This window comes from Oncorhynchus keta, chromosome 10 (genome assembly GCF_023373465.1).
Source record: "Oncorhynchus keta strain PuntledgeMale-10-30-2019 chromosome 10, Oket_V2, whole genome shotgun sequence".
Taxonomy (NCBI): Eukaryota; Metazoa; Chordata; class Actinopteri; order Salmoniformes; family Salmonidae; genus Oncorhynchus; species Oncorhynchus keta.
In genome coordinates, this window is record NC_068430.1 from 35,994,395 (window position 1) to 36,020,786 (window position 26,392).

The 26,392-nt window shown below is 42.4% G+C and overlaps 1 protein-coding gene across 1 annotated transcript; it reads left to right on the forward strand.

Moving 5' to 3' along the window:
- Nucleotides 1-1,718: 1,718 nt before the first annotated feature.
- On the forward strand, nt 1,719-25,716 carry LOC118388612 (ubiquitin carboxyl-terminal hydrolase 4-like). Its single transcript, XM_035777837.2, has 22 exons — nt 1,719-1,960; nt 6,346-6,473; nt 6,679-6,809; nt 6,887-7,013; nt 7,127-7,272; nt 7,766-7,827; nt 7,980-8,123; nt 8,288-8,405; nt 8,477-8,650; nt 8,912-9,070; nt 9,158-9,382; nt 9,659-9,742; nt 10,331-10,425; nt 10,651-10,833; nt 11,423-11,643; nt 11,840-12,049; nt 12,230-12,300; nt 17,269-17,384; nt 17,533-17,682; nt 21,240-21,343; nt 21,838-21,926; nt 23,462-25,716. The coding sequence occupies exons 1-22, from the start codon at nt 1,809-1,811 to the stop codon at nt 23,582-23,584; spliced, it is 3,012 nt and encodes a 1,003-aa protein (XP_035633730.2). The 5' UTR covers nt 1,719-1,808; the 3' UTR covers nt 23,585-25,716.
- The last annotated feature ends 676 nt before the right edge of the window (nt 25,717-26,392 follow it).

A 26,392-nucleotide genomic window follows, 5' to 3' on the forward strand; every position in this document is an offset into this window, starting at 1 on the left:
CCAAAGGACAGATTTCCACTGGTTTAATGTCCATTGCTCGTGTTTCTTGGCCCAAGCAAGTCTCTTCTTCTTATTGGTGTCCTTTAGTAGGGGTTTCTTTGCAGCAATTTTACCATGAAGGCCTGATTCACGCAGTCTCCTTTGAACAGCTGATGTTGAGATGTGTCTGTTACTTGAACTCTGTGAAGCATTTATTTGGGCTGCAATTTCTGAGGCTGGTAACTCTAAAGAACTTATCCTCTGCAGCCAACTCTGGGTCATTCCTTTCCGATGGCGGTCCTCATGAGAGCCAGTTTCATCATAGCTCTTGATAGTTTTTGCAACTGCACTTGAAAAAACTTTCAACATTTTCGAAAATTTCTGCATTGACTGAGCTTCATGTCTTAAAGTAATGATCGACTGTCGTTTCTCTTTACTTATTTGAGCTGTTCTTGCCAAATATTAAAATATGTTTAGATTTTTTAAAACACTTTTTTGGTTACTACATGATTCCATAGGTGTTATTTCATAGTTTTGATATGTTCACTACTATTTTACAATGTAGAAAATAGTCAAAATAAAGAAAAACCCTGGAATGAGTATGTGTGTCCAAACTTTTGCCTGGTACTGTGCATGTTTCCTGAACTCCAAACCCACTATGGTGTTTCAGGTGCCAAGTTCATGGTCATATTGCAGCAGTATGTAGGAGGGAGATTCCGAGGTGTGAGAAGTGTGCAGGAGGGCATGGAACAAAGGAATGTGTAGTCTCAGTACAAGAAGTGGAGTGTTTCATTGTGGGGTTGGCCATGTTGCTGGGGATCAGAAAGGTCCTGTGCGAGTGAGACAGATTGAAGTTTCCAGGGTTAGAGCAGTGCTGAAAATGTCATATGCTGAGGCAGTGAGGAAAGTAGATGATGGTGGGTAAAGGGCGAGGGAGGATCCCTGTGAGTAGGTTTGTGCTTTAGTAAGGTTGGCTTCTTGGCTTTTATTGCTATGGTCATTAATTGTACCATACAGATGGAAAGGAAATCCCAGAAGATTGAATTGATAGTAACAGAAGCAGAGAAGTCTAGGGGTATCAGAGATTTGTGTGCAGAAGAACTACAGGGGGTTTTGAGAGAAGGGATTCCAGCCTGTAGAATCTATTGGGGCCAAAGTAGTCGGAACGAGTATTGGTATTTACACTGAGTGCACAAAACATTAGGAACCCCTGCTCTTTTCATGACATAGACTGACCAGATGAATCCAGGTGAAATCTATGATCCCTTATTGATGTCATCTGATAAATCCACTTCAATCAGTGTAGATGAGCCTGGAGACAACTGAGATGGATTGTGTATGTGTGCCATTCAGAGAATGAATGGGCAAGACAAAAGTTGTGCCTTTGAAGGGGGTATTTTAGTACCCCCAGGAACACCGGATTGAGTGTGTCAAGAACTGGAAGGCATCTGGGGTTTTCACACTCAAGTTTCCCATGTGTATCAAGAATGGTCCACCACCCAAAGGAAATCCAGCCAACTTGACACAACTGTGGGAAGCATTGGAGTCAGCATTGGCCAGCATCCCTGTTGAACGCGTTCAACATCTTGTAGAGTCCATGCCCAGATGAATTGACTTCAAAAGGGGGGGGACAACTCAATATTAGGAAGGTGTTTCTAATGTTTTGTACACTATTTCTCTATATAGGGTTAGATGGCGAGGCAATTTTGTGAAAGGCAGCAATATGCGACATAGCGTCGAGCCTGCCGGAAAGCCACACGAAGACAAATTGGTACTCGTGCATCCGCGGTTCTTCTACCGCGCGTTCACGACTCTGGCTCACTTATTGCATGATGGCCGAGGGAGGCGGACCCGACTCGGGTAGTGCGGCAGACCCCGATCCGGAGCCGGTAGCCGCTCAAATACCGACACCTTCAACCGAAAGTCAAAAGCAGAGCATTGGAACACTTCTCAAAACAACTCTACGAAAGGGCGACGAGTGGTAATGTGTTTTGAATGTAACGTTAGCTTGCTAACCAATAATAGCTGCTATGCTAGCCAGCTATCTACTTTCAGGGAACTGAAAGTAGCCAGCAATAGCAAAGGCCCGTCACTAGACGGGTAAACCGGTTCCCATTGAACAGGAAATGGTTTGATTTGTTGGGCCAGGGCAGGAATGAACATGCTAACGTTAGTTACGTCTCCTCATCCGACAATATTTACTTTCTCGACCACTGCAACGTAGTAGTAGTAGTAGTAGTAGTAGTAGTAGTAGTAGTAGTAGTAGTAGTAGTTAATAGCTAAGGTTAGTTCACTAGCAAGCCACGGCATTGCGCAAGTTAGCCATGTCTGCTCACATTAGCGTACTAGCCGACTAACTAGCTACGACATGACGAGGTGTAGTCAAAGGCCCCTTTTCAATGCAATAAAGTGGAGTGACTGCGAATTAATGCTAGCTAGTTAGCTTGCTATCTTACTAGCTAGCTAATGCTTTGTCATTGGAACTGGATAACAACCAGCGACTGGCCTTCTCAGATTTCCAGGCAAAATATTTGCAACGTTTTAACTTTGGAAACTAAACTCTTTCCTGTATCTATTTTGTTAAAGTTAGTTAGCAAAATCAGTACTGACTAACAAGGGAGGGGAAACAACCAATGGGCTCAGCAAGAGCTAGGCTAACCACAATGGTATTACAGTACCAATTGTCTTGAGTTGAGAAAGTAGTCTGCCGGGTCATATAATGTTATGATGTTTACATCTAGCTAGATGAATTCACACAATGTTTCCTTGAGCTAAAAAACCCCCAATCATTTTAGTTGGGATTGATGACAAGTTTGATATGTTCCTGGGGCTAGACTCCAGACAACTTGCATTGTTTTGGCCTCCCATCCTGTCTGAACATGGTAAAGTTAATGTCAGATGTGAATAAATAGGCAGCTATTGGCCTATGGCTATCTGAATGACTAGTTTGCTGACTCTAGACCTAATTTCGAACCCATCTGAGATGGGTATTATAAAGGCTTTAGTTGCAGTGCCTTGTATCGCATTTTGAGTAGCCTAGCTAATTTAGTAACTTGATAGTTTTTTCCTATTCTAAAAAGGGAGATACTTACAAATACAGTTTCCCACTGCCTGAGCTTTGGACCATGTGAAATCCTGCTAACAAGTTTATGTAGTGGAAGATATTATTATTTGAGATTGACATCCTTGCTCACTTTTACTGTATGTGAATGTGACCTAGAGCACAAGACTGTGTTTTGAAAAATATACACTTGACATGAAACAATTCCAAAGATTTCACTGAGTTTACAATAAGGAAATAAGTAAATTGAAATAAATAAATTGGGCCCTAGTCTGTGTTTCACATGATTGGGATTACAGATATGCATCTGTTGGTCACAGATACCTTAAAAAAGGTATGGGTGTGGATCAGAACCAGTCCGTATCTGGTGTGACCACCACTTGCCTCGGAGTGGGACACATCTCTATCACATAGAGTTGATTATGGCCTGTGGAATGTTGTCCCACTCTACTATGGCTGCTCGAAGTTGCTGGATATTGGCATTAACTGGAACATAATGTTGTAGTCGTTGATCCAGAGCATCCCGAACATGCTCAATGGGTGACATGTCTGGTGATTATGGAGGAACTGGGATTTTCAGCTTCCAGGAATTGCGTACAGATCCTTGCAACATGGGGCTATGCATCATCATGCTGAAACATGAGGTGATGACGGTGGATGAATGGCACATCAATGGGCCTCAGGATCTCGTCACGGTATCGCTGTGCATTCAAATTGCCATTGATCAAATACAATTGTTTGTTGTCTGTAGCTTATGCCAGCCCATACCATAACCCCACTGCCACCATGGGGCACTCGGTTCACAACATTGACATCAGCAAACCACTCTACCACACGACGCCCTACACGATGTCTGCCAGCTGCCCTGTACAGTTGAAACCAGGATTCATCCGTGAACAGCACATTTCTCCAGTGTTCCAGTGGCCATCGAAGGTGAGCATTTGCCCACTGAAGTCTGTTAGGATGCAGAACTGCAGTCTGGTAAGACCCTGGTGAGGACGGCGAGCATGCAGATGAGCTTCCCTGAGGCGGTTTCTGACAGTTTGTGCAGAAATTTTATAGATGTGCCAACCCACAGTTTCATCAGCTGTCCGGGTGGCTGGTCTCAGATGATCCTGCAGGTGAAGAAGCCCCATGTGGAGCATGTGGAGGTCCTGTGAGGCCGGTTGGACACACTGCCAAATTCTCTAAAATGGCGTTGGAGGCGGCTAATGGTAGAGAAATGAACATTCAATTCTGTCAACAGCTCTGGTGGATATTCCTGTAGTCTGCATGCCAATTGCATGCTCCTTCAAAGCTTGGGACAGCTGTGGCATTGTGTTGTGACACCTGCACATTTTAGTTGCCTTTTATTGTCCCCGGTACAAGGTGCACCTATGTAATGATCATGCTGCTTAATCAGCCTCTTGATATGCCACACCTGTCCGGAGGATGGATCATTTTGGCAAAGGATTAATGCTCACTAACAGGGATGTGAACAAATTTAAATTTGTGCACAATATTTGGTGTGTATGGAACATTTCTGGGATCATTTATTTCAGCTCATGAAACATGACACCAACAATGTTATACATGCATGTTGCATTTTATACTTTTAAGTGTGTAGTGCCAGTCAAAAGTTTGGACACATACTCATTCCATTGTTTTTCTTTATTTGTACTATTTTCTACATGTTTTCAAAATATTAAAACTATGAAATCACACACATGGAATCATGTAGTAATCAAAAAATGTTAACCAAAATATATTTGACATTATTCAAAGTAGCCACCCTTTCCTTCGATGACAGCTTTGCACATGTTTGGCATTCTCTCAACCTGGAATGCATTTCAATTAACAGGTGTGCCTTGTTTAAAAGTTAATTTGTGGAATTTATTTCCTTAATGCGTTTTAGCCAATCAGTTGTGTTGTGACAAGGTAGGGGTGGTATACAGAAGATATCCCTATTTGGTAAAAGGCCAAGTCCGTATTATGACAAGAATAGCTCAAATAAGCTAAGAGAAACGACAGTCTATTACTTTAAGACCATGAAGGCAAGTCAATGCCGAAAATTTCAAGAACTGAACGTTTCTTCAAGTGCAATTGTTCAAAAACCATCAAGCGCTATGATGACAGGCTCTCATGAGGACCACCACAGGAAAGGAAGACCCAGAGTTACCTCTGCTGCAGAGGATAGGATCATCAGAATTAACTGCACCTCAGATTGCAGCCCAAGTAAATGCTTCATAGAGTTCAAGTAACAGACACATAAACGTGAATCGGGCCTTCATGGTCGAATTGCTGCAAAGAAACCACTACTGAAGGACACCAATAAGAAGAGACTTGCTTTTGGGCAAAGAAGCACGGGCAATGGACATTAGACCGGTAGAAATCTGTCCTTTTGTCTGATGAGTCCAAATGTGTGATTTATTTTTTTTGGTTCCAACCACTGTGTATTGGTTTGGGATGAGTTGGACTGCAGAGTGAAGGAAAAGCAGCCAACAAGTGCTCAGCATATGTGGGAACTCCTTCAAGACTGTTGGAAAAGCATTCCAGGCAAAGCTGGTTGAGAGAATGCCAAGTGTGCAACGCTGTCATCTAGGCAAAGGGTGGATACTTTGAAGAATCTAAAATAAATGTTGATTTGTTTAACACTTTTTTTGGTTACTACATGATTCCATATGTGTTTCATAGTTTTGATGTCTACACTATTATTCTACAGCATAAAAATAAAGGAAACCCTTGAATGTAAAAATAAAGGGAACCCTTTGTTCCTCTCTAGGTTTCTTCCTAGGTTCAGGCCTTTTCTAGGGAGTTGTTCCTTGCCACTGTGCTCCTACATCTGCATTGCTTGCTGTTTGGGGTTTTAGGCTGGGTTTCTGTACAGCACTTTGTGACATTGGCTAATGTAGAAAAGGGCTTTCTAAAGAAATTTGATTGAAGGAGTAGGTTTGTCCAAACTTTTGACTGGTACTATATGTTGACAGATGGAGAAATACTCCAAATAAGTGAATACTGGACATGAATACTAACATTGTTAGACATAATGTAGGAACTAGTGGAACAAGTTGTCTGCATGCAAGTTCCTTTTGTAGCTCAGTTGGCCGAGCATGGTGCTGGCAACGCGAGAGTAGTTGGTTTGATTCCCGTGACCACTCATACATAAAATATGTGCACACATACCTAAGTCACTTTGGATTAAAGTGTCTGCTAAATGGCATTTATATATTATTACTTTTACCCTTGTGTGATATTTATTTTAATCTGCAAGTTGTCAGCCTCATTCCTCGCAATACAGTATCTTACCAAGGCACTACTTTTTGCAGGTTTCTGATTGATAGCAGGTGGTTTAAGCAGTGGAAGAAGTATGTGGGATTTGACAGCTGGGATATGTACAATGTTGGAGAGCACAGTCTCTATCCCGGCCCTGTTGACAACTCAGGCCTGTTCTCAGGTAATGCAGGCATCATATTCACTGACACATTCTTCACAGCCTTACACCGTGTGAAATGTATCTTAATCTGTGAAGTATGCAAATGTGTTTTCTTCTGTCTCTGCTGTGAGCATGATTCTACACAACTAGTTATAAACAAGCACTCAATACTTGCTCGCTCCAAATACTTGATGTCATAACTTACCTTTACTCTATTTCTTCTCAGACCATGAGACCCAGATCTTGAAGGAGCACCTTATAGATGAGCTGGACTATGTCCTTGTGCCCACTGAGGCGTGGAACAAGCTTGTCTGCTGGTATGGTTGCCTTGAGGGCCAGCGGCCCATCGTCAGAAAGGTGACGCTATGAATTTATTTTAAAAAATTCACCCTTTTCCTTTAGTCTCTCTCTAACCTTGCTCTTTCTCTCCGTAGGTGGTTGAACACGGCATGTTTGTCAAGCACTGTAAAGTGGAGGTCTATCTGTTGGAGCTCAACTTGTGTGAGAATGACAACATGGACAACGTGATCACACGTCATTTCAGCAAAGCTGACACTATAGGTAAAGGAGGTTTACTGTACTGTGGGCCAGAGAGCAAATAACTAGATATGTATCATATTCAGCCACTTCTGACTTTTGATTAGCTAAATATTTTGTGTGTGTGCCCTGTCCAGACACCATAGAGAAGGAGATGCGGTCGCTATTTGAGATCCCAACAGGGAAGGAGACTCGACTGTGGAACAAATACATGAGCAACACATACGAGCAGCTGAACAAGCCAGACAGCACCGTGCAGGATGCTGGTCTCTTCCAAGGCCAGGTAGAGAACTATCTCTATCCCAACACCCCACTTCAGCTCACTCACTCCTAGGCCACACAGCTAGACCCTTTGACCACTGGCTCTGTCTTCATTGGGCACACAGCACAGGGGTTTCACTATAATTATTTTTTAAGGGAAGCTGCAATGGTGTCACGTTTGTATACTTAATCACTTATATCATCAGTTCTTCCCAATAGTTGAAATTGTAGCTACGTTTGATTACCATTAGTTCCATTAGGGATCACAACATTCCTAATGTTGTTTTGCTCTCATGTTTTGTTACCCAGCAGTTATTAACTGCTAATTGATTATGTTATGATAGTTGTTTTTGAGGTCACCTGGGTTCTAGCCTCGTACTACCATCCGGGTCTGAGAAGCTTACATACATTTAATTATGTAAGTTTACGAGATCAGAAAGATTGTATGAGACTAGCTGGGTTCAGCTGAGGTTAGTGTTTGTGGCACGGCTCTCACTGGCTTGTTTCCCACACAGGTGCTCGTGATCGAACGCAAGAATGAGGACGGCACGTGGCCCAGACAAGCCTCCCATCCAAAGTAAGTTCATCGGTCTATGGTTACCCTTGCTCTGTTCTAGGACTTTGTGGCAATTAGTACATTTGGATTAGAATGGCTTATGTTCCATCATGTCTGGTTGCGCAAAATGTCTGAAACTTGTCCAGTAAGTTGTCTATGTTCCTGTTATTCAGATCTAGTACGGCCACATCCAGGAATTTCACTACCTCCCCAAAGCTCTCCTCCAACTCGTCAGCAACCATCTCCTCAACAATAACTAATGGGGACAGCAGCAACTCTGGAAGTACACTGAACAACAGCACCTCCTCTGGCAATAGGCAAGCACACTGTGATTTTGTCACTGACACAATATGCAAAGTACTTGGATATCACTAGTTAGTCAGACCAGCTCAATGGAGTAACATTTATGTTTAGGAAGATGTATGCAGTCTGTTGATGTTTGATCTGTTATACACTGGACTCAACCTTACTCTTTCTACAGATTGGGAGGATACAACTCATACAGCTCATCCTACAACTACAGAGAGTCACCATCCCAACCTGGCCTTTGTGGTCTCAGTAACCTAGGCAACACCTGCTTCATGAACTCTGCCCTCCAGGTACCACTCACTCACTCACTCACACTTTGAACTGATATTTCCCTCTTACTCACCTCACTGTTTTGTTGCAGTGCCTGAGCAACGCGTCCCCTCTCACGGAATACTTCCTAGATGACCAGTATGAGGCGGAAATCAACCGGGAGAATCCATTAGGAATGAGGGGGGAGATTGCAGAGTCCTACGCAGACCTGGTCAAGCAGATGTGGCTCAGCCGCAGCAGCTACGTGGCCCCCCGCACCTTTAAAGTAAGCCGCGCCACAGACACAGAGGACTGAATTTCTATAGGCTACTGTGATTGTTGTTGTCTTATAGTGCACCTTCCTCGCCCTCTTTTTGACCAGTAGATTTCTCCAATTAAACTCTGGAGTTTCTCAGTCAGTTACTGACTGACAAACTCATGCAGATAGTTCAATGCTCATTGCTCTGTCACAATTACTTTAATACATGCATGATTGACAAGCTGCACAGTCTTCTAACCGCCACCCTGTGTTCCCCCTATATCCCAGACCCAAGTGGGCCGCTTCGCCCCCCAGTTTTCAGGCTACCAGCAGCAGGACTCCCAGGAGCTGCTGGCCTTCCTGATGGATGGGCTTCACGAAGACCTGAACCGCGTTAAAAAGAAGCCTTACCTGGCCCTGCAGGATGCAGGGGGCCGGAAAGACGAGGTACACACACACACACACACACACACACACACACACACACTGCAACAAATCAACTCTGTACAAATGTTTTCTTCTACTGTGTAACAGATTGTAGCTAAGGAAGCCTGGACTAACCATCGCCTGCGCAATGACTCCATCATCGTGGACATATTCCATGGCCTGTTCAAATCCACTCTGGTGTGTCCAGAGTGTGCCAAGGTCTCTGTGACCTTTGACCCATTTTGCTACCTCACACTGCCTCTGCCCATGAAGAAGGACCGCACCATGGAAGTGTTCTTGGTCCGCATCGATCCCCAGTCCAGACCTACGCAGGTAACACACACTGGATGGGCACTGTTTTTACCCCTCCATGGAGATGGACACTGTTGTCATAATAACAATATTGCGTTGTCTGCAATGTAAATCAAACATTTGCATACCAGACCAGTCTCAATGGGGACCTAGAAACTGAGTAGTCTTTGTACATGCTGCTGTGCTGTTTTCGATTTCAGAGTTGGCCACGGTTCACCTACTGAGGTCTTAACATCCAAGTAGACAGAAGTAAAAATATCTCTTCTCTCCCTGTGCGTCTCTCCTTGTCTTCCCCAGTACCGAGTGGTTGTCCCCAAGCTTGGCTCAGTGACAGACCTGTGCAGCGCCTTGTCCCGGCTCTCTGGAATCCCTGCTGAGAATGTGAGAGCTGATTAAGGGACATTTTACTTTTGGACTCTATTTTTATAGCAAGCTCATGGTGACATTTTGTTCATGACTTGATAAGATTTAAATAAATGTGTAGTTAATTTAATACTTTGTAAAGTTTTTTTTTTGTGAGACTATCTTCGGTTGAGGGTTAACGTTTTGCCGTTTTGCCCAACTGACGGGTCTGATAAAGTGACTCCAGTTGAGAGAACCATAAATCAGGGATCCCCAATAGGTGGCCCACGGGCCAAATTTGGCTCACAGGTGATTTATTTTGAAATTTATGGGAAAACAACATTGATGAATAAAAAGATCCCCAGAATGAGCTCAAAGGGATTTTAATTTAGAAAATCTATTCTCAATTATTCCCACTCATGAATAGAGGCATATGTGATCGCATCCAATTGGAAGGTTTGAAATGATTACGTTTTTGTCATACTATATCTGTTTGGGATTCTTGTGGTCAATTTGCAGTGTACAAATAATGTATAACTAAGTTCTGACCATCTGCTCAAGGAAAAATCATCCCACGGCTGAATGTAATTGGGGACCCCTGACAAATGTTTTCTCCTGTCCTCCTAGATGGTGGTGGCAGATGTTTACAATCACCGGTTCCACAAGATCTACAGACGAGATGATGGCCTCAACCAAATCATGGAGAAGGATGACATCTTTGTGTAAGCCTTGTCCCTTCTCTTGCACTGGAAGATAACATATTGAACAGTGGTTGATGTCTGCGCATACCCAGTCACTTTGTTAGCCAAGAGTTTCTAGAATAACCACACAGTAAACACTACAAATACTCAACATATACAAGATGTTGAAATATGATTTTTGTGTGTTTCTTTTAACAAAAACACCTCCGTTATGCTACTGTATTATTCTCCATGTTTGTGGTCCAGGTATGAGGTGGCGGAGGAGGATGCGGAGAGTATGAACCTGCCTGTGTACTTCAGGGAGCGCCACTCCAAGCACACAGGAGGCTCCACAGGCACCATGCTGTTTGGCCAGCCCCTGCTCATCACTGTGCCCCGGCAGAACTTGGCCGCTGACATGCTCTACGAGAAGGTGCTGGAGAGGATCGGGTGGGTACAGTGTCTGTGGGCCTGCTTTTGTTTCTACTTGTGATCATATGTACAGTATGCCCCACACAGACTTGAGATATTTAACATGTAGTTATGTGCGGAACGTGAGCTTTGCACATGTGGCAAAACGTTAAAGGCTCAGTGCAGTCGATTCTATTATGTATAATATTGTACAACAGCTGATGAAACTAACACTGAAAGTGTCACAATTTGATCAATGTTATTCCTGATAGTTGCTGGTTGAAAAATACAATCTACATAGGACCTTCTAATCAGTAGGTTTGTATGGGCGGGAGTTTCGGCTATCCATGGTGACATCACCATGTGGTAAATTGGTTAATATATCAATAACAGAGTTCAAACCTCTCTGCCAATTAACGGCTGGTTTTCAGGTTCCACCTCCCCTCTGACTACTTCCAAAATACTTTCTTGAGAAACTTTTTTGCCCAAAACATTTTTTGCACATTTTAATGGATATCTATTCTAGTAATGTACTTAATTGCTACCCCAAAAGTATTTTATATTGATGGAATGGATGCATTGGGCCTTTCAAATGTACAATATTGAAAAAAACTTTCCCCCAACCCAGGCGCTACGTGACGCGCTCTCAAAGCTCCACCGGTGATGGGAGGGCCTCAGCCTCTGCCTCCTCCGCCAGCTGCAGCCAGGCAGCAGAGTGCTCAGCAACATCCTCCAATCGCAACGCTGCAGCGAGTGGGAGTGGTAGCCCCCTGTCAGACGGGGCATCCTGCAGCTCCAGCAACAGCAGCAACCACTCAGGAACCTCCAATGGGAACGGGGTGTGTGAAGGTAAGCAACAACACGGACTGTCTAAAGGCAGCACAGTTACTTACATCTCGTACACCTATTAGTTTCTTTATTATGATATTTATTGTTTATTATCTTATGCATGAGTACCAAGCACATTTTTAGTTTTGCATTCATGTACATGTGCCCTATTTCATTCCCATGGTCTGACATGGCTTGTGTGATTTCCAACTTCCAGGCGAGGAGGAGGCCATGGATCAACAGGTGAGTCCGGAGCCAGAGAACGGACAGTCAGAGGAAGATGACGCCTCAGACCTGGAGAATGGCCCTAAAACCAAGCCGTGCTCCAGCACCCCGCCCAAACTGTTCTCCTTCAGCATGGTCAACTCTTACGGAACGGCCAACATCAGTCCACTGCCTTGCGACGGAAACATCCTCAAACTAAATAGTTAGTATTTAGTCTCCCATTTAACTTTTGAGTGCTTCAACCAGTTTAAAAAACGTCTTGGAAAGAAAAGTTGAAACTTGTTTTTCAGAAGTCCCAGGTGATTTACAATGTTTCTTGAATTAGAGAACCGGCTTTAGATGTGAGTTGCAAGCTGACCAAAGCACCTTATCTCCCCCGTAGCACATTCCACAGTGGCGATCGACTGGGACTCGGACTCAAAGAAACTGTGTTATGACGATCAGGAAGCAGAGGTCAGTACACTTTCAGTTGACTTGATCGGGTGGACCCAAAGCCCTTCTTACATTTACATTTAAGTCATTTAGCAGACGCTCTTATCCAGAGCGGCTTACAAATTGGTGCATTCACCTTATGACATCCAGTAGAATAGTCGCTTTACAATAGTGCATCTAAATCTTAAAGGGGGGTGAGAAGGATTACTTATCCTATCCTAGGTATTCCTTAAAGAGGTGGGGTTTCAGGAGTCTCCGGAAGGTGGTGATTGACTCCGCTGTCCTGGCGTCGTGGATGAGTTAGAGATTGAAAAATGATACCATAATTGCCAATACAAAAAACATTGTGGACCACTCCTATTGAGTTTTGAGACACTAAAAACAATGATAGTCAAACATGGTACAGTATTTCCTTTGGCGTCATCGATAATACATTACATAATCTATTAAGGGTTGCATTAGCTGTTATAAATCTGCCTTTACAATACACAGACATCAATAAATCTGCGTTTGATATTGAAAGTAGTGTTATTGTTTTTGCTTCAATAAATAATAAATAAAAAAGAGGTGTGCCACGATAGTTTAGTACAAAGTCAGATGTCAACAGACAAAGAAGTGCAAAGCTATTTTGCTAGCAGCCACAAGTAAATTAGCTCACAATGGAAAAAGCAAGATATTTTTTTGCAAAAAAACAATGCATGGCCATCATATTTCTGTGTATAATAGACAGAATGTAGCCAGCGACATTTCCTAATGTTTGTTTGAAGTTCATCTCGCATTTGAATTTTCTATCGGACAAAAACTACACCAGAGAGAAGTAGTCCACATCAGTCAGAGTGCTGTCTGGTGATGCAATGAGGAGAGCAAATACACTCCATGACCAAAAGTATGTGGACAAGTGCTCGTCGAACATCATTCCAAAATCATGGTAATTAATATGGAGTTGGTACCCCCTTTGCTGCTACATCAGCCTCTACTCTTCTGGGAAGGCAACTGGATGTTGCAACATTGCTGCGGAGACTTGATGTGCGATTAAGCCTGGCTCACAGTCGGCGTTCCAATTCATCCCAAAGGTGTTTGATGGGGTTGAGGTCAGGGCTCTGTGCAGGCCAGTCAAGTTCTTCCACCATGATCTCGACAAACCATTTCTCTATGGACCTCGCTTTGTTTACTGGGGCATTATCATGCTGAAACAGGAAAGCGCCTTCCCCCAAACTGTTGCCGCAAAGTTGGAAGCACAGAATCGTCTAGAATGTCATTGTATACTGTAGCGTGAAGATTTCCCTTCACTGGAACTAAGAGGCCTAGCTCAAACAATTAAAAACAGCCACAGACTATTATTCCTTCTCCACCAAACCTTAGTTAGCGCTACGCTTTGGGGCAGGTAGCGTTCTCCTGGCATCCTCCAAACCCAGATTCTTCCGTCAGACTGACAGATGGTGAAGCGTGATTCCTCACTTCAGAGAACGCGTTTCCTCTGCTCCAGAGTCCAATGGCGGCGAGCTTTTAACCAAGAGCTGACGCTTGGCATTGTGCATTTTAGGATTGTGTGCGGCTGCTCGGCCATGGTAACCCATTTCATGAAGCTCCTGACAAAAACAGTTATTGTGCTTCCCAGAGGCAGTTTGGAACCCGGTAGAGTGTTGCAACCAAGGACAGACGATTCCTACGTACTTCAGCACTCTGCAGTCCTGTTCTATGCGCCTGTGTGAAAAAAAAAATGGATATAATCCATTATGTTAAGTTGGAATAAGTGTTCATTCAGTATTGTTGTCATTATTAAAAATATATAAAAATCGGTATCACCTTTTTTTGGTCCTCCAATAATTGGTATCGGCGTTGAAAAATCATAAGTTGACCTATACTGTTCAGAGATGTTCAAATCCGCTCGTGCTGTGCCACTCGAGGACATTCAGAGACTTGTGCAAAAGCCACTCCTGCGTAGTCTTGGCTGTGTGCATAAGGTTGTTGTCCTGTTGTAAGGTGAACTTTCTCTCCAGTCTGAGGTTCTGAGCGTTCTGGAACAGGTTTTCATCAAGGATCTCTGTACTTTGCTCCGTTCATCTTTCCCTAGATCCTCCCAGTCCCTGCTGCTGAAAAACAGCATGATCCTGCAACTACCGTGCTTCACCATAGGGATGAGGCCAGGTTTCCTTCAGATGTGACACTTGGCATTCAGACCAAGAGTTCAATCTTGGTTTCATCAGACCAGATAATCTTGTTTCTCATGGTCAGTTCTCTTTGAGCCTTTTGGCCAGCACCAAGTGGGCTGTCATGTGCCTTTTACTGAGGAGTGGCATCCATCTGGCCACTACCATAACAGCCTGATTTGGTGGAGTGATACAGTGATTGTTGTCCTTCTGGAAGATTCTCCCATCTCCACAGAGGATCTCCGGAGCTTTGTCAGAGTGACCATCGAGTTCTTGGTTACCTCCCTGACCAAGGCCCTTCTCCCCCAATTGCTCAGTTTGGCTGGGCGGCCGGCTCTAGGAAGAGTCTTGGTGATTCCAAACTTCTTTCATTTAAGAATGATGGAGGGAGGCCAGTATGTTCTTGGGGATCTTCAATGCTGCAGACATTTTTTCGGTACTCTTCCCCAGATCTGTGCCTCGACACTCCTGTCTCAGAGCTCTACGGACAATTCCTTTGACCTCATGGCTTGGTTTTTGCTTTGACATGCACTGTCAAATGTGGGACCTAATAAAGACAGGTGTGTGCCTTTCCAAATCATGTCCAATCAATTGGATTTACCACAGTTAGATTCCAAACAAGTTGTAGAAACATCTCAAGATTGATTAATGGAAACAGGATGCACCTGAGCACAATTTTGAGTCTCATAGCACCTAGGTAAATAAGTTAATTCTGTTATTTTAATACATTTGCAGAATTGTACAACTGTTTTCACTTTCATTATGGGGTATTGTCTGTAGATAATTGTTTTATTTGATTAATTTTAGAATAAGGCTGTAACCTAACATTGTGGAAAATGTTAAGGGGTCTGAATACTTTCTGGATGCAGTGTGTGTCTAGTGTATATTTCATCTGAGTGAAGTGCTACTGAAGCGCTAAATTCCTCAATTTACATTAATGATTTGAAGTGAACCTGAAGCCAAGCAGTTTGCAAAACGCTTCGTTTTAACTTTACTTTTCTGTATGAAAAATGCTGAATCCTGCATTATCCTGACCCTTGATTATTGGTGTCAGTTATTATACACATAACAAAAATCTATATGTAAAGTGTTGGTCCCATTTGTGATGAGCTGAAGTAAAAGATCCCAGAAATGTTCCATATGCACAAACATATTTCTCAAAAATGTTGTTCACAGATTTGTTTATATCCCGGTTTGTGAACATTTCTCCTTTGCCAAGATAATCCATCCACCGGACAGGCGTGGCATATCAAGAAGCTGATTAAACAGCATGATCATTACAATGGTGCACCTTGTGCTGGGGACAATAAAAGGACACTCTAAAATGCGCTGTTTTGTCCTACAACACAATGAAACGGATGTCTCAATTTTGAGGGAGCGTGCACTTGGCATGCTGACTGCAGGAATGTTCACCAGAGCTGTTGCCAGAGAATGGAATGTTAATTTCTATACCTTAAGCCAACTCCAACGTCAATTTAGGGAATTTGGCAGTACGTCCAACTGGCCTCAACCCTAGACCATGTGTAACCACACCAGCCTTGGACCTCCACATCCGGCTTCTTCACCTGTGGGTTTGTCTGGGACCATCCACTCGGACAGCTGATTTAACTGGGTTTGCACAACCAAAGAACTTCTGTCAAACTGTTTCAGGGAAGCTCATCTACGTGCTTGTCGTCCTCACCTGGGTCTTGACATGACTGCAATTTGGAGTTGTAACCGACTTCAGTGGGAAAATGCTCACCTTCGATTGCCACTGGCATGCTGGAGAAGTGTACTCTTTGTGGTAGTGGCCTATGGTATAGATGGGCATTAGCTACAGACAACGAGCACAATTGCATTTTATCAATGGCCCATTGTTGTAGTGTTCATCCGCCACCATCACCTCATGTTTCAACATGATCATTCACAGCCCCATGTCGCAAGGATCTGTACACAATTCCTGGAAGCGGCCTGCATACACAGACATGTCACCCATTGAGCATGTTTGGGATGCTCTGGATTGACGTGTATGAAAACCTTCTCTACCTTCTTGCCCTTTGCTGTTGTATGTTCCCAATAATGTTTGTACCATGTGTTGCTGCCTTGCTAGGTTGTCTCAGGCCTCTCTTTATGTAGTGTTCTCTCTCTTGACACGATGTGTGCTTTGTCCTATATTTTTATTTTGAATCCCAGCCCCCGTACCCACAGGAGACATTTTTGGTAGACCGTCATTGTAAATAAGAATTTATTAACTGACTTGTGTGGTTAAATAAAAAACATGTTCCGGTTCCTACCAATATCCAGCAACTAATCCAAGCAATTGAAAAGGAGTGGGAGAACATTACTCAGGCCACTATCAACAGCCTGATCAACTCTATGCAAAGGAGATGTTGCACTGTTGGTCACACCAGATACTGACTTGTTTTATGATCCACGCCATTATTATTATTATTATATATTTTTTGTTTTTTTAAGCTATCGGACCAACAGATGCATGTCTGTATTCCCAGTCGTGTGAAATCGAAAGATTAGGGCCCAATGGATGTATTTCAATTGACTGATTTCCTTATGTGAACTGTAAACAGTAAAATCTTTTAAATTGTTACATTTTATATGTTCAGTGTACATTCATCTATACACATATATGCATAAACAAAACTGTACAGTAGATAAAATAACATTTAGGCACTAATAAAGAAACGTCTCCGTTGGAGGGTAAGGTGGCAGGCTTTGGCATTTTACATTGTTACCTGAAAAAAAAAAAAAGCCCACCATTTTAATTATTTCATGGCATGTGTACCTGGCTATGTCTATACGGTGTGTATGCCTGTGACTCAGTCCTGTATCCTCTGTACTGTAGGCATATGAGAAGCATGAGAGCATGCTCCAGGCCCCGAAGAAGAAGGCCACGGTGGCTCTGAGGGAATGCATTGAGCTCTTCACTACCATGGAGACACTAGGAGAGCACGACCCATGGTGAGACCCACCATCACTACAGCACTGTCTTACAGGCTCAACAAGATACACTAGTCCCTACGCTGTTGAAACCACTACGTTCTGTGGTGAATTTGAATGCTGTTTTTATGTTCTACTGAAATCAATGATTCTTCACTTGTTCACATAGGTATTGCCCCACCTGTAAGAAGCACCAACAGGCCACAAAGAAGTTTGACTTGTGGTCTTTGCCTCGCATCCTGGTGGTCCACCTGAAGCGTTTTTCCTACAATCGCTGCTGGAGGGACAAGCTGGACACGGTGGTGGACTTCCCTGTCAGGTACAGACCGCACTATGCCAAGAGGTGGAAAAGTTCTAACTGACATGGGTCCTTTTTGTATTTATTTTATCAACAATGATTCACATTGAGATGGACATTGTCTATACTCTTTATTCTTTGTACATTGAGAGGTCAAACAATGAAAGCATCCTTTTGTTTTGTCGTCAACTTTTATGGACCCAAGGAATTGACAGCTTTACACTAGAGGGTGCTGGTTTGCTAGATTTATAGAAACCCTGGTTTGCTGTGTTGGCCAATGAGGCATAGAAGAAGCAGTCCTCCATAAGAATAAATGGAATTCTACAGTATTTCAATTAAATGTTTCAACGACAAAATTACATGGATTTAAGATTTATTTTATTTTATTTTGTTTAGCTCACATAGTATAAGTAAAACATATGCATTAATGTGTCTAATAGTCAGTGGCAAAAACAAATGTGGACATTAATAAATGCATTTCTATAGCTTCCAAAATATATATATTTTCTTTTACAATTTGAGGGAGAGTGCCAAGATGGAGACGTGTTGCCATCCAAACAGCACCCCCTGAAATGAATCTAGTGTGTGAATGACCAGGTTAAGGAAAGTCACTTTTAAATGCTAGTTACTAGTTACTTGTCCAGAATTGTTATCAGTAATGTCATTTTTGGGATTACCCAAACTCAGTATCATAATCTGATTTACATTCAGTTACTTTTAGATTACTTTCTCCTTAAAAGGCATTAGAAAACTAAAATGTATGTTATTAATTGAACGATATCTATTTATTTATCCTGTAATGTTAAAGTTTACATAGCTGACCATATGCATGTTAAATTTTACATAAAATATTGGATATGTAGGCTTCTTTTAACCCATCGCTTTCTACTACATATCATTTCAATCAGAATATTATCTTTATATATTATATATGTCCATAAATGGATGTAGCAACTACAGATTGCCCCTTTAAGTCTATCAAAAGTGTGTGTTTGAGCATGTGTCCATTAGGCCTATGGATTTATTATTTAATCAGCATTAATTAGATTGAGCAATATTAGCCCCACTTTTATTCCATAGACTGGGATCTGCACTGTGCAGCTGTTGCAAGAGCGCATCTTTCACTGGCTGTTAACTAGTTTCAAAAACCAGTGATTGATAGGCAGCTTAATTTTCTTGAATTCAACCATTATTGGGGTCAAATACACATTTAGATTTGTGAACAGCCATCCACAACAACCACAATCCGTAAGGCGCAAATATCTAAATGAGAGAGCAGTAGTGTGACTCACATCAATGCGCTATGTAGATATCAATAATAAGTGGTCCGTATCGCTGTAGACTACACTGCTGTCGTCCTTACCTCCAAGCGTTTATTCAAGTTGGATAATCTTTGGATATTGACAGCAGTTGCACAATTGGACATAGCTTGGACTATAACATACCAAAGCCTATTCCTGCTCTTTTCTCGCTCAGGTGGAACAAACTTAAACTTGTGCCTATTTTCAATGCTGATTTCAATGTCTTTGAGAAACCGAGAAATTACAAAAAATGTGCAAACATCCTTTCTGAATTTAAAAGTAATCCTTGGAAGTAATCTAGTTTTTCAAAAGTATCTAATCTGATTACATTATTTTTGCTGGTAACGTAACAAATGAGTTACCCTTTTTTTTCTCTTCTTTTTTTTGTTGGTTGGTATTCCTTACTTCTCCCCAACCCTGTGTGTGTACACACACACACGTACAATACACAAGGCCTTTGTCCATTTGAGGAAGTCGTGGTCACATTTGAGTAGTCTCAACTGTCAGAGAAACTGACGTCAAGCTCCAACAGACAAAAATAGCATCTGTGGTATAGTTACATTGGGTAACAACTACACGAGGAATTTAACCATCACAAAAGGCTCTTTAAACTAAACCAGGGTCATTTGAATGTATTTTCCATTAGCAGAATACTCAGGTTATTCTCCAGGTTGGGACAAGAAGCCATTTGAAATAATGTTATATAAAAGCTACCTGTGTGGGGGTTGTCTGGCTGAATGCCAGTGAGCCTCCCTGTGCTGTGTACTCTGATCTCTACTGAGTCACATTATCCAGCAGGAACCAGGAAGCCAGGAATTAAATGTAACTGACCTAGACAAGCCCTGCAGCTTCCAAGAACCTGACTCATGCTTACTGAGGATGGTTGAGACCGACAAAGCCATCTATTGTACCTCACCTCTCGCACCAGTGTATCAGCTGAAGCGCTAGCTGACTACCATCCTCCACACTGGGTTCAGTGTTGATGACATGTTCAGTATAAACTTTAATTTTATTTAACTAGGCAGGTCAGTTAAGAACAAATTCTTATTTACAATGACGGCCTACCAAAAGACAAAAGACCTCCTGCGGGGACGGGGGCTGGGATTATTATTATTTTTTAATAATAATAATGTATATAAATGTAGGACAATACACACAACACTACATAGAGACCTAAGAAGATGGCAACACAATAACAAAAATGGTAGCAACACATGTCGAGACATCAATACAAGCATCCACAACTGTAAGTAAGCGTGTCCATGATTGAGTCTTTGAATGAAGAGATTGAGATAAAACTGTCCAGTTTGAGTGTTTTTTGCAGCTTGTTCCAGTTGTTAGCTGCAGCAAACTGAAAGGAGGAGCGACTCAGGGATGTGTGTGCTTTGGGAACCTTTAACAGAATGTGACTGGCAGAACGGGTGTTGTATGTGGAGGATGAGGGCTGCAGTAGATATCTCAGATAGGAGGGAGTGAGCCATAAGAGGGTTTTATAAATAAGCATCAACCAGTGGGTCTTGTGACAGGTATAGAGAGATGACCAGTTTACAGAGGAGAAGAGTGTAGTGATGTGTCCTATAAGGAGCATTGGCCGACTGGTGAGGAAAATCTAGCCCCTCGAGAGCACCCCTACCTGCCGATCTATAAATGATGTCTCCGTAATCTACCATGGGTAGGATGGTCATCTTAATCAGGGTTAGTTTGGCAGCTGGTGTGAATGAGGAGCGATTACGATAGAGGAAACCAAGTCTAGATTTAACTTTAGTCTGCAGCTTTGATATGTGCTGAGAGAAAGACTGTGTACTGTCTAGCCATACTCCCAAGTACTCTAAACCCCTCAGAGGTAGTAAACACACCTGTGGGGAGAGAGGCATTCTTCTTACCAAACCACATGACCTTTGTTTTGGAGGTGTTCAGAACAAGATTAAGGGTAGAGAAAGCTTGTTGGACACTAAGAAAGCTTTGTTGTAGAGCATTTAATACAACATCCAGGGAGGGGCCAGCTGAGTATGAGACTATCATCTGCATATAAATGGATGAGAGAATCAAGGGCAATGGTGACATCATTGAGGATCTTTAAGGTTGCAGTGACACATCCATAACCTGAGCGGAAACCAGATTGCATACCAGAAAGAATACTATAGACATCAAGAAAGCCAGTCTGTTGATGAATCACACTTGATAAAAATTAACATGGTTTTCTGTACAGCCCTGTGTTTGTGTGTATGTAATGTGTAGTAGTAGGTTTTGCTAATGACGTCTTCTCTCTCCACACAGGGACCTGAACATGTCTGAGTTTGTGTGTGACCCAAAGGCCGGACCCTATGTTTATGACCTAATTGCTGTCTCCAACCACTATGGAGGAATGGGAGGAGGCCACTGTGAGTAATGGTTGCTTCTGCCAGTAACACCCAGGTCTATCCTTAATGCAGACTCTCAGACCTAGATAATAACTTACACCAGGGTGTCCGTATTGTCTTAAAGGAATTTCTGATAAATAAAGGCCTTGATAAGTCTTAGTCTTGCTCATGGTGGCAGAATGGCAAGGTCCAGCCATGCTATCTGCATAATACTATCTGCTGGTAAAACTATTTGTTTTAGTACCTGGTAACCTGAAGCAGGTCAAATTTCAGTTGGCAAAACAGTCAGTGGTGTTTTGACTGTTGGTTCCCACTTACATGGCATGAAGTGTGAACTTGATCAATTTCTATTTCCTCAAACCTTTTCATGTATTTTGGCCAAGCTCTTGTTTGGTGGTGACTAACCAGGCCTGCTAGTGTTAACTAGTTCATCAGCTATTCATCCCAGCTCAACTTTAGACCTCCCTGACCATGATGTAGTTTTCTAATGTTCCTCCAATATCTTGTACCTTCAGACACAGCTTATGGCAAGAACAAAGCTGATGGGAAGTGGCATTACTTTGATGACAGTAGTGTATCGGCTGCCTCTGAGGATCAGATTGTGGTGAGTGAACCGCTTCAAACCTTCCGTTCATGTGTAACTGTATACAGTGCATTCGGAAAGTATTCAGACCCCTAGACTTTTTCCACATGGTAACGTTACAGCCTTATTCTGAAATGGATTCAATCAATACTAATCCTCATCAGTCTACACACAATACCCCATAGTGACAAAGTGAAAACAGGTTAAGAAATGTTTGCAAATGTTTTAAAAATTAAACAGAAATATAGGGGGATACCTAGTCAGTTGTACAACTGAAATGTGTCTTCTGCATTTAACCCAACCCCTTTAAATCAGAGAGGGGGGGCTGCCTTTATTGACATCTACGTCATTGGCCCCCAGGGAACTACCTTGCTCAGGGGCAGAATGACCGATGTTTGCCTTGTCAGCTCAATACCTTATTTACATAAGTATTCAGACCCTTTGCTATGAGACTTGTAATTGAGCTTGGGTGCATCCTGTTTCCATTGATCATCCTTGATGTTTGTACAACTTGATTGGAATCCACCTGTGGTAAATTCAATTGATTGGACATGATTTGGGAAGGCACACACCCACAGTTGACAGTGCATGTCAGAGCAAAAATCAAGCCATGAGGTCGAAGGAATTGTGCATAGAACTCCGAGACAGGATTGTGTGGAGGCACAGATCTGGGGAAGATACTCTGTTCTGATGATACCAAGATTGAACTCTTTGGCCTGAAAGCCAAGCGTTAACGTCTGGAGGAAACCTGGCACCATCCCTATGGTGAAGCATGGTGGCAGCATCATGCAGTGGGGATGTTTTTCAGCGGCAGAGACTGGGAGACTAGTCAGGATCAAGGGAAAGACGAACGGAGCAAAGTACAGAAAGATCCTTGATGGAAACCTACTCTAGAGCGCTCAGGGCCTCAGACTGGGACGGAGGTTCACCTTCCACCAGACCAACGACCCTAAGCACACAGCCAAAGCAACGCAGGAGTGGCTTTGAGACAAGTCTGTCTTTGAGTGGCCCAGCCAGAGCCCGGACTTGAACCCGGTCAAACATCTCTGGAGAGACCTGAAAATAGCTGTGCAGTGACGCTCCCCATCCAACCTGACAGAGCTTGAGAGGATCTGCAGGGAAGAATGGGAGAAAGTCCCCAAATACAGGTGTGCCAAGATTGTAGCGTCATACCCAAGAAGACTCGGCTATAATAAAGGGTCTGAATACTTATGTAAATATAATATATATATGTGTGTGTAAATTATATATATTATTATTTTTACATTTTTAATTTTTACCTGTTTTTGCTTTCATTATCTGATATTGATTTAGATTGATGGTTTTAGAAGTAGGCTGAAACAAAATGTGAAAAAGTCAAGTGGTCTGAATAGCCCTTGTTGTTTTTTGAAATGTTGGTTATAAACATTTCTGATGTGGGACTTGTTATTACCTGTAAAACTATTTGTTCTATGTGTCCAATGTCAGCAGTGATGATGGCTCTCCGTTGACTTCATGTCCTTTGGTGTTGAGTGTCAGTGTTGCTGTGGTGTAACTATCCCCTATCCCTTCCACAGACAAAAGCAGCCTACGTGCTATTTTACCAACGCAGAGATGCGGGTGACGTCCCCGCCAAGCCTCCGCCCTCTTCTCCTCTAGGTGGCGCCACGGCCGCCGACGATCACATGGATACCAACTGAGCAGCGCTGATGCTCAAGGACACGCACTGAAGAAGAAGAAAAAACACACTTTGTTGATGCACACACCAAGCTACTTCAGTGACATAAGACATCTGAGTCAATATTATTAACTCCCCCCAACCCAGCACCCCTTTTGTTTTTTTTGTTTTGCTCATACGTCGTCACCAAGAGCCAAAAGCCTTGTTAGATGCTTGACCCGAGAGACTTCCTCCCTGGAGCCGGTGGCCTGCTGATGTGTGAAATCAAGTTGATTAGTTTAAATAAATAAAGAGGAATATAAAAAGGCTTAGAATTCTCACTGGACGAACAGAATGTTAGAAGTGCACTAAAATGCATAAGTATTATTAACGCAAACTTTTCTGTTTACCCACTAGAAAAGTAAAAAAATAAATAAAAAAACAAATCCACATCTTGTTTCTACCAAAGCGTTCCAAGTTGTACATTCTAAAGAAATGTACCAACTGCATTGACAGACATGGGGGGGGAAAGGGGAAACATGCCCTTGAGTTGTCTCTGATTTGTGTATGTGATGATAACCCTCCAGGGCAGGGGTGAATTTATGCAAATTTGTATTTAACATTGAGATGTACACAGAATTCAACACATGACACTGATGGATCCTGTGACCTTCTGCCTCCTGTGAAGAATGGATCCAGTCAGAAAGGCACATTGGAGGTGTTCCATCTGCTACAGAAACACACACAGGCCCCTTCATTCTAGTCTGCCTCTGGGTTGGCCTGCAGGTCATTTCCACAGTATATGGTGTTCCCTTAAGGTCCTGTTTACTGTGCCTTGATGTATGCTGTGGCAGAGGCTTCATTTTCAGAGACGTGACTTCAGTCAGACCTTAGCGCCTGCTCTTTATGAAGCCAGGCATGCTAATGCTGTCTCGCTCATACCCCCCCTTCCCCGTGCTCTATGAGATACGTCTCATCCTGCTAAAGATGTGCTGCACACCCCCTCGTTACGCAAACGAAACAGCGGCCTTTTTAATCCTGCAACCTGTTTTCAAAAAGGAAGCACTAAGGTTTCCTTCAGTTGCATCTGGAATAATACATCTATGAATGACACGTGGCAAGGCCCTGACCACTCATACATTTCCAGATAATATGGCTGTACTTCCAAGCATATTTGATTGCTTACTGAATGGACCCTCCGACTGCCAGCTATGGCTTGTCCTTAGACTACCTGTCCTGTGGTATTACAGTCCCGCATTGAAATCTAACATGTATGAAAAGACTTGAAATTATTGCTGTTCATGATAAGTTCATGATAAGTCTCCAATCCATTGTCAAATAGAATTTGGACGGCAATAACTTAAAGGCTTCCCCAGTTTGCCTGCAGCCATGTTCTCCCACAATGGACTCTCAGACAACCAATCAGCTGTTAAATAAAATATCTAATTATGACATGACATCTTGCTCGTCAATGGATGGAAAAAGGACTCCTATAAATCGATCTGCTTGTATGCTGTCGGACTGTTGCTAGCTACGTAGCTCTATATTCTTCACTGAGACATGTGTCCCATTAAATACTAGAAGTCTTCAGTAACAGCTGCTCGGCTTGTGGGGGGCTGGTGACGGCAACACAATACATGTCAGGAACCAGTGCCTCTGATACCTTCTCCAGATTCAGCACCCTTCTGTTGAATTTCACTGTGTTGCTAAGTGTCTTGTAAAGGTTGATACAAGATACCAGTAACTACTTCATGGATGGATTTCCCCTAAGATAAATTCTAGCTCTGGCATTTGTCCTGTGCTTTTTCCATGTGGCACAAAAGCATGTAAATGTCTTATAGGACTGCAAATGATCTGTTTGCTGGTTGGTCCCTCTGATTATGCCCTCCTGAGATGATTACATGATTAATATAACCATATTTATGTCAATGAATAGAAAAGCTTTACACCATATCTGTAATATTCTATAGCAAGTGAAAAAGGCATCCAGCTGTCCAAAACAGATTGGATTAGTTGCTTTTCTTTACAATCCTCATGAGCAATTTGAGCGTCAATATCTTGAATAGATGTAAATAATCACTATTTCAAAAATAGGGACGTAACTGTTGCAATATTTGTTTTTAATTGAGAATTATTTGGATTGGAAATACAATAAAGACTGGCAGCCAAAAAGGATATATTGTTTGGACTAGTTGCTTTCCAGAAAATAAGAGGTATTGCAGACATTGCCTTAATGACTAGTTTATTACATAAGTGCCCACAATATCCTTAAGCCACGTCTTTAGGGAATTAACCTGAAATTGCATTAATTTCCTTTTTTTTACAGAATAACTTCCTTGAGTAGTTGAGAATGAAATTACTAAAATGGCATTCTAAGTGTGTAAGCAAATATTAGGCTATATCCTCTTTAGACCATTAACCCCTTCCCCCAGAATAATCAGTATACATTTCAGAATAAAGCTGCTCAAAATGGTGTTAAATTGCTCAAACAATTCTACATTTACTGCCAGTTCTCACAGTCACACTGGTAGCCTGTTTTCCAGAGAGGAGAACAGATGAAGTAATACAGCTAGGATTTAGTGAAACACTTACAAGTCCAGTCTCAATTCAGATGGAAGTTATTCACTGTAGAACCTGATTTTGCTGGTCAGAATGACTTGCACTTCTTGTTTTGGCTACTTTCACTATTCTGAAAAATCCCTCTTTCAGCATGTTTGGCTCTGGTGTTCAAATCTAGAATCATCTTCCCCATGCTCAACTTAACTATTAGTGTGAGAAATACAAAACTGACCCGAGATTATCATCTAAAGGAAACCTCACCCTACACCATATTGTTGCCAAACTTTCACAT

Bases quoted from the DNA above. Each gene is read 5' to 3' on its own strand.
- LOC118388612 (XM_035777837.2), top strand. From the start codon at position 1,809: ATGATGGCCGAGGGAGGCGGACCCGACTCGGGTAGTGCGGCAGACCCC. The intron at 6,810-6,886 runs GTGACGCTATGA...TTCTCTCCGTAG, and splicing joins AGCGGCCCATCGTCAGAAAG to GTGGTTGAACACGGCATGTT. The intron at 8,406-8,476 runs GTACCACTCACT...GTTTTGTTGCAG, and splicing joins TCATGAACTCTGCCCTCCAG to TGCCTGAGCAACGCGTCCCC.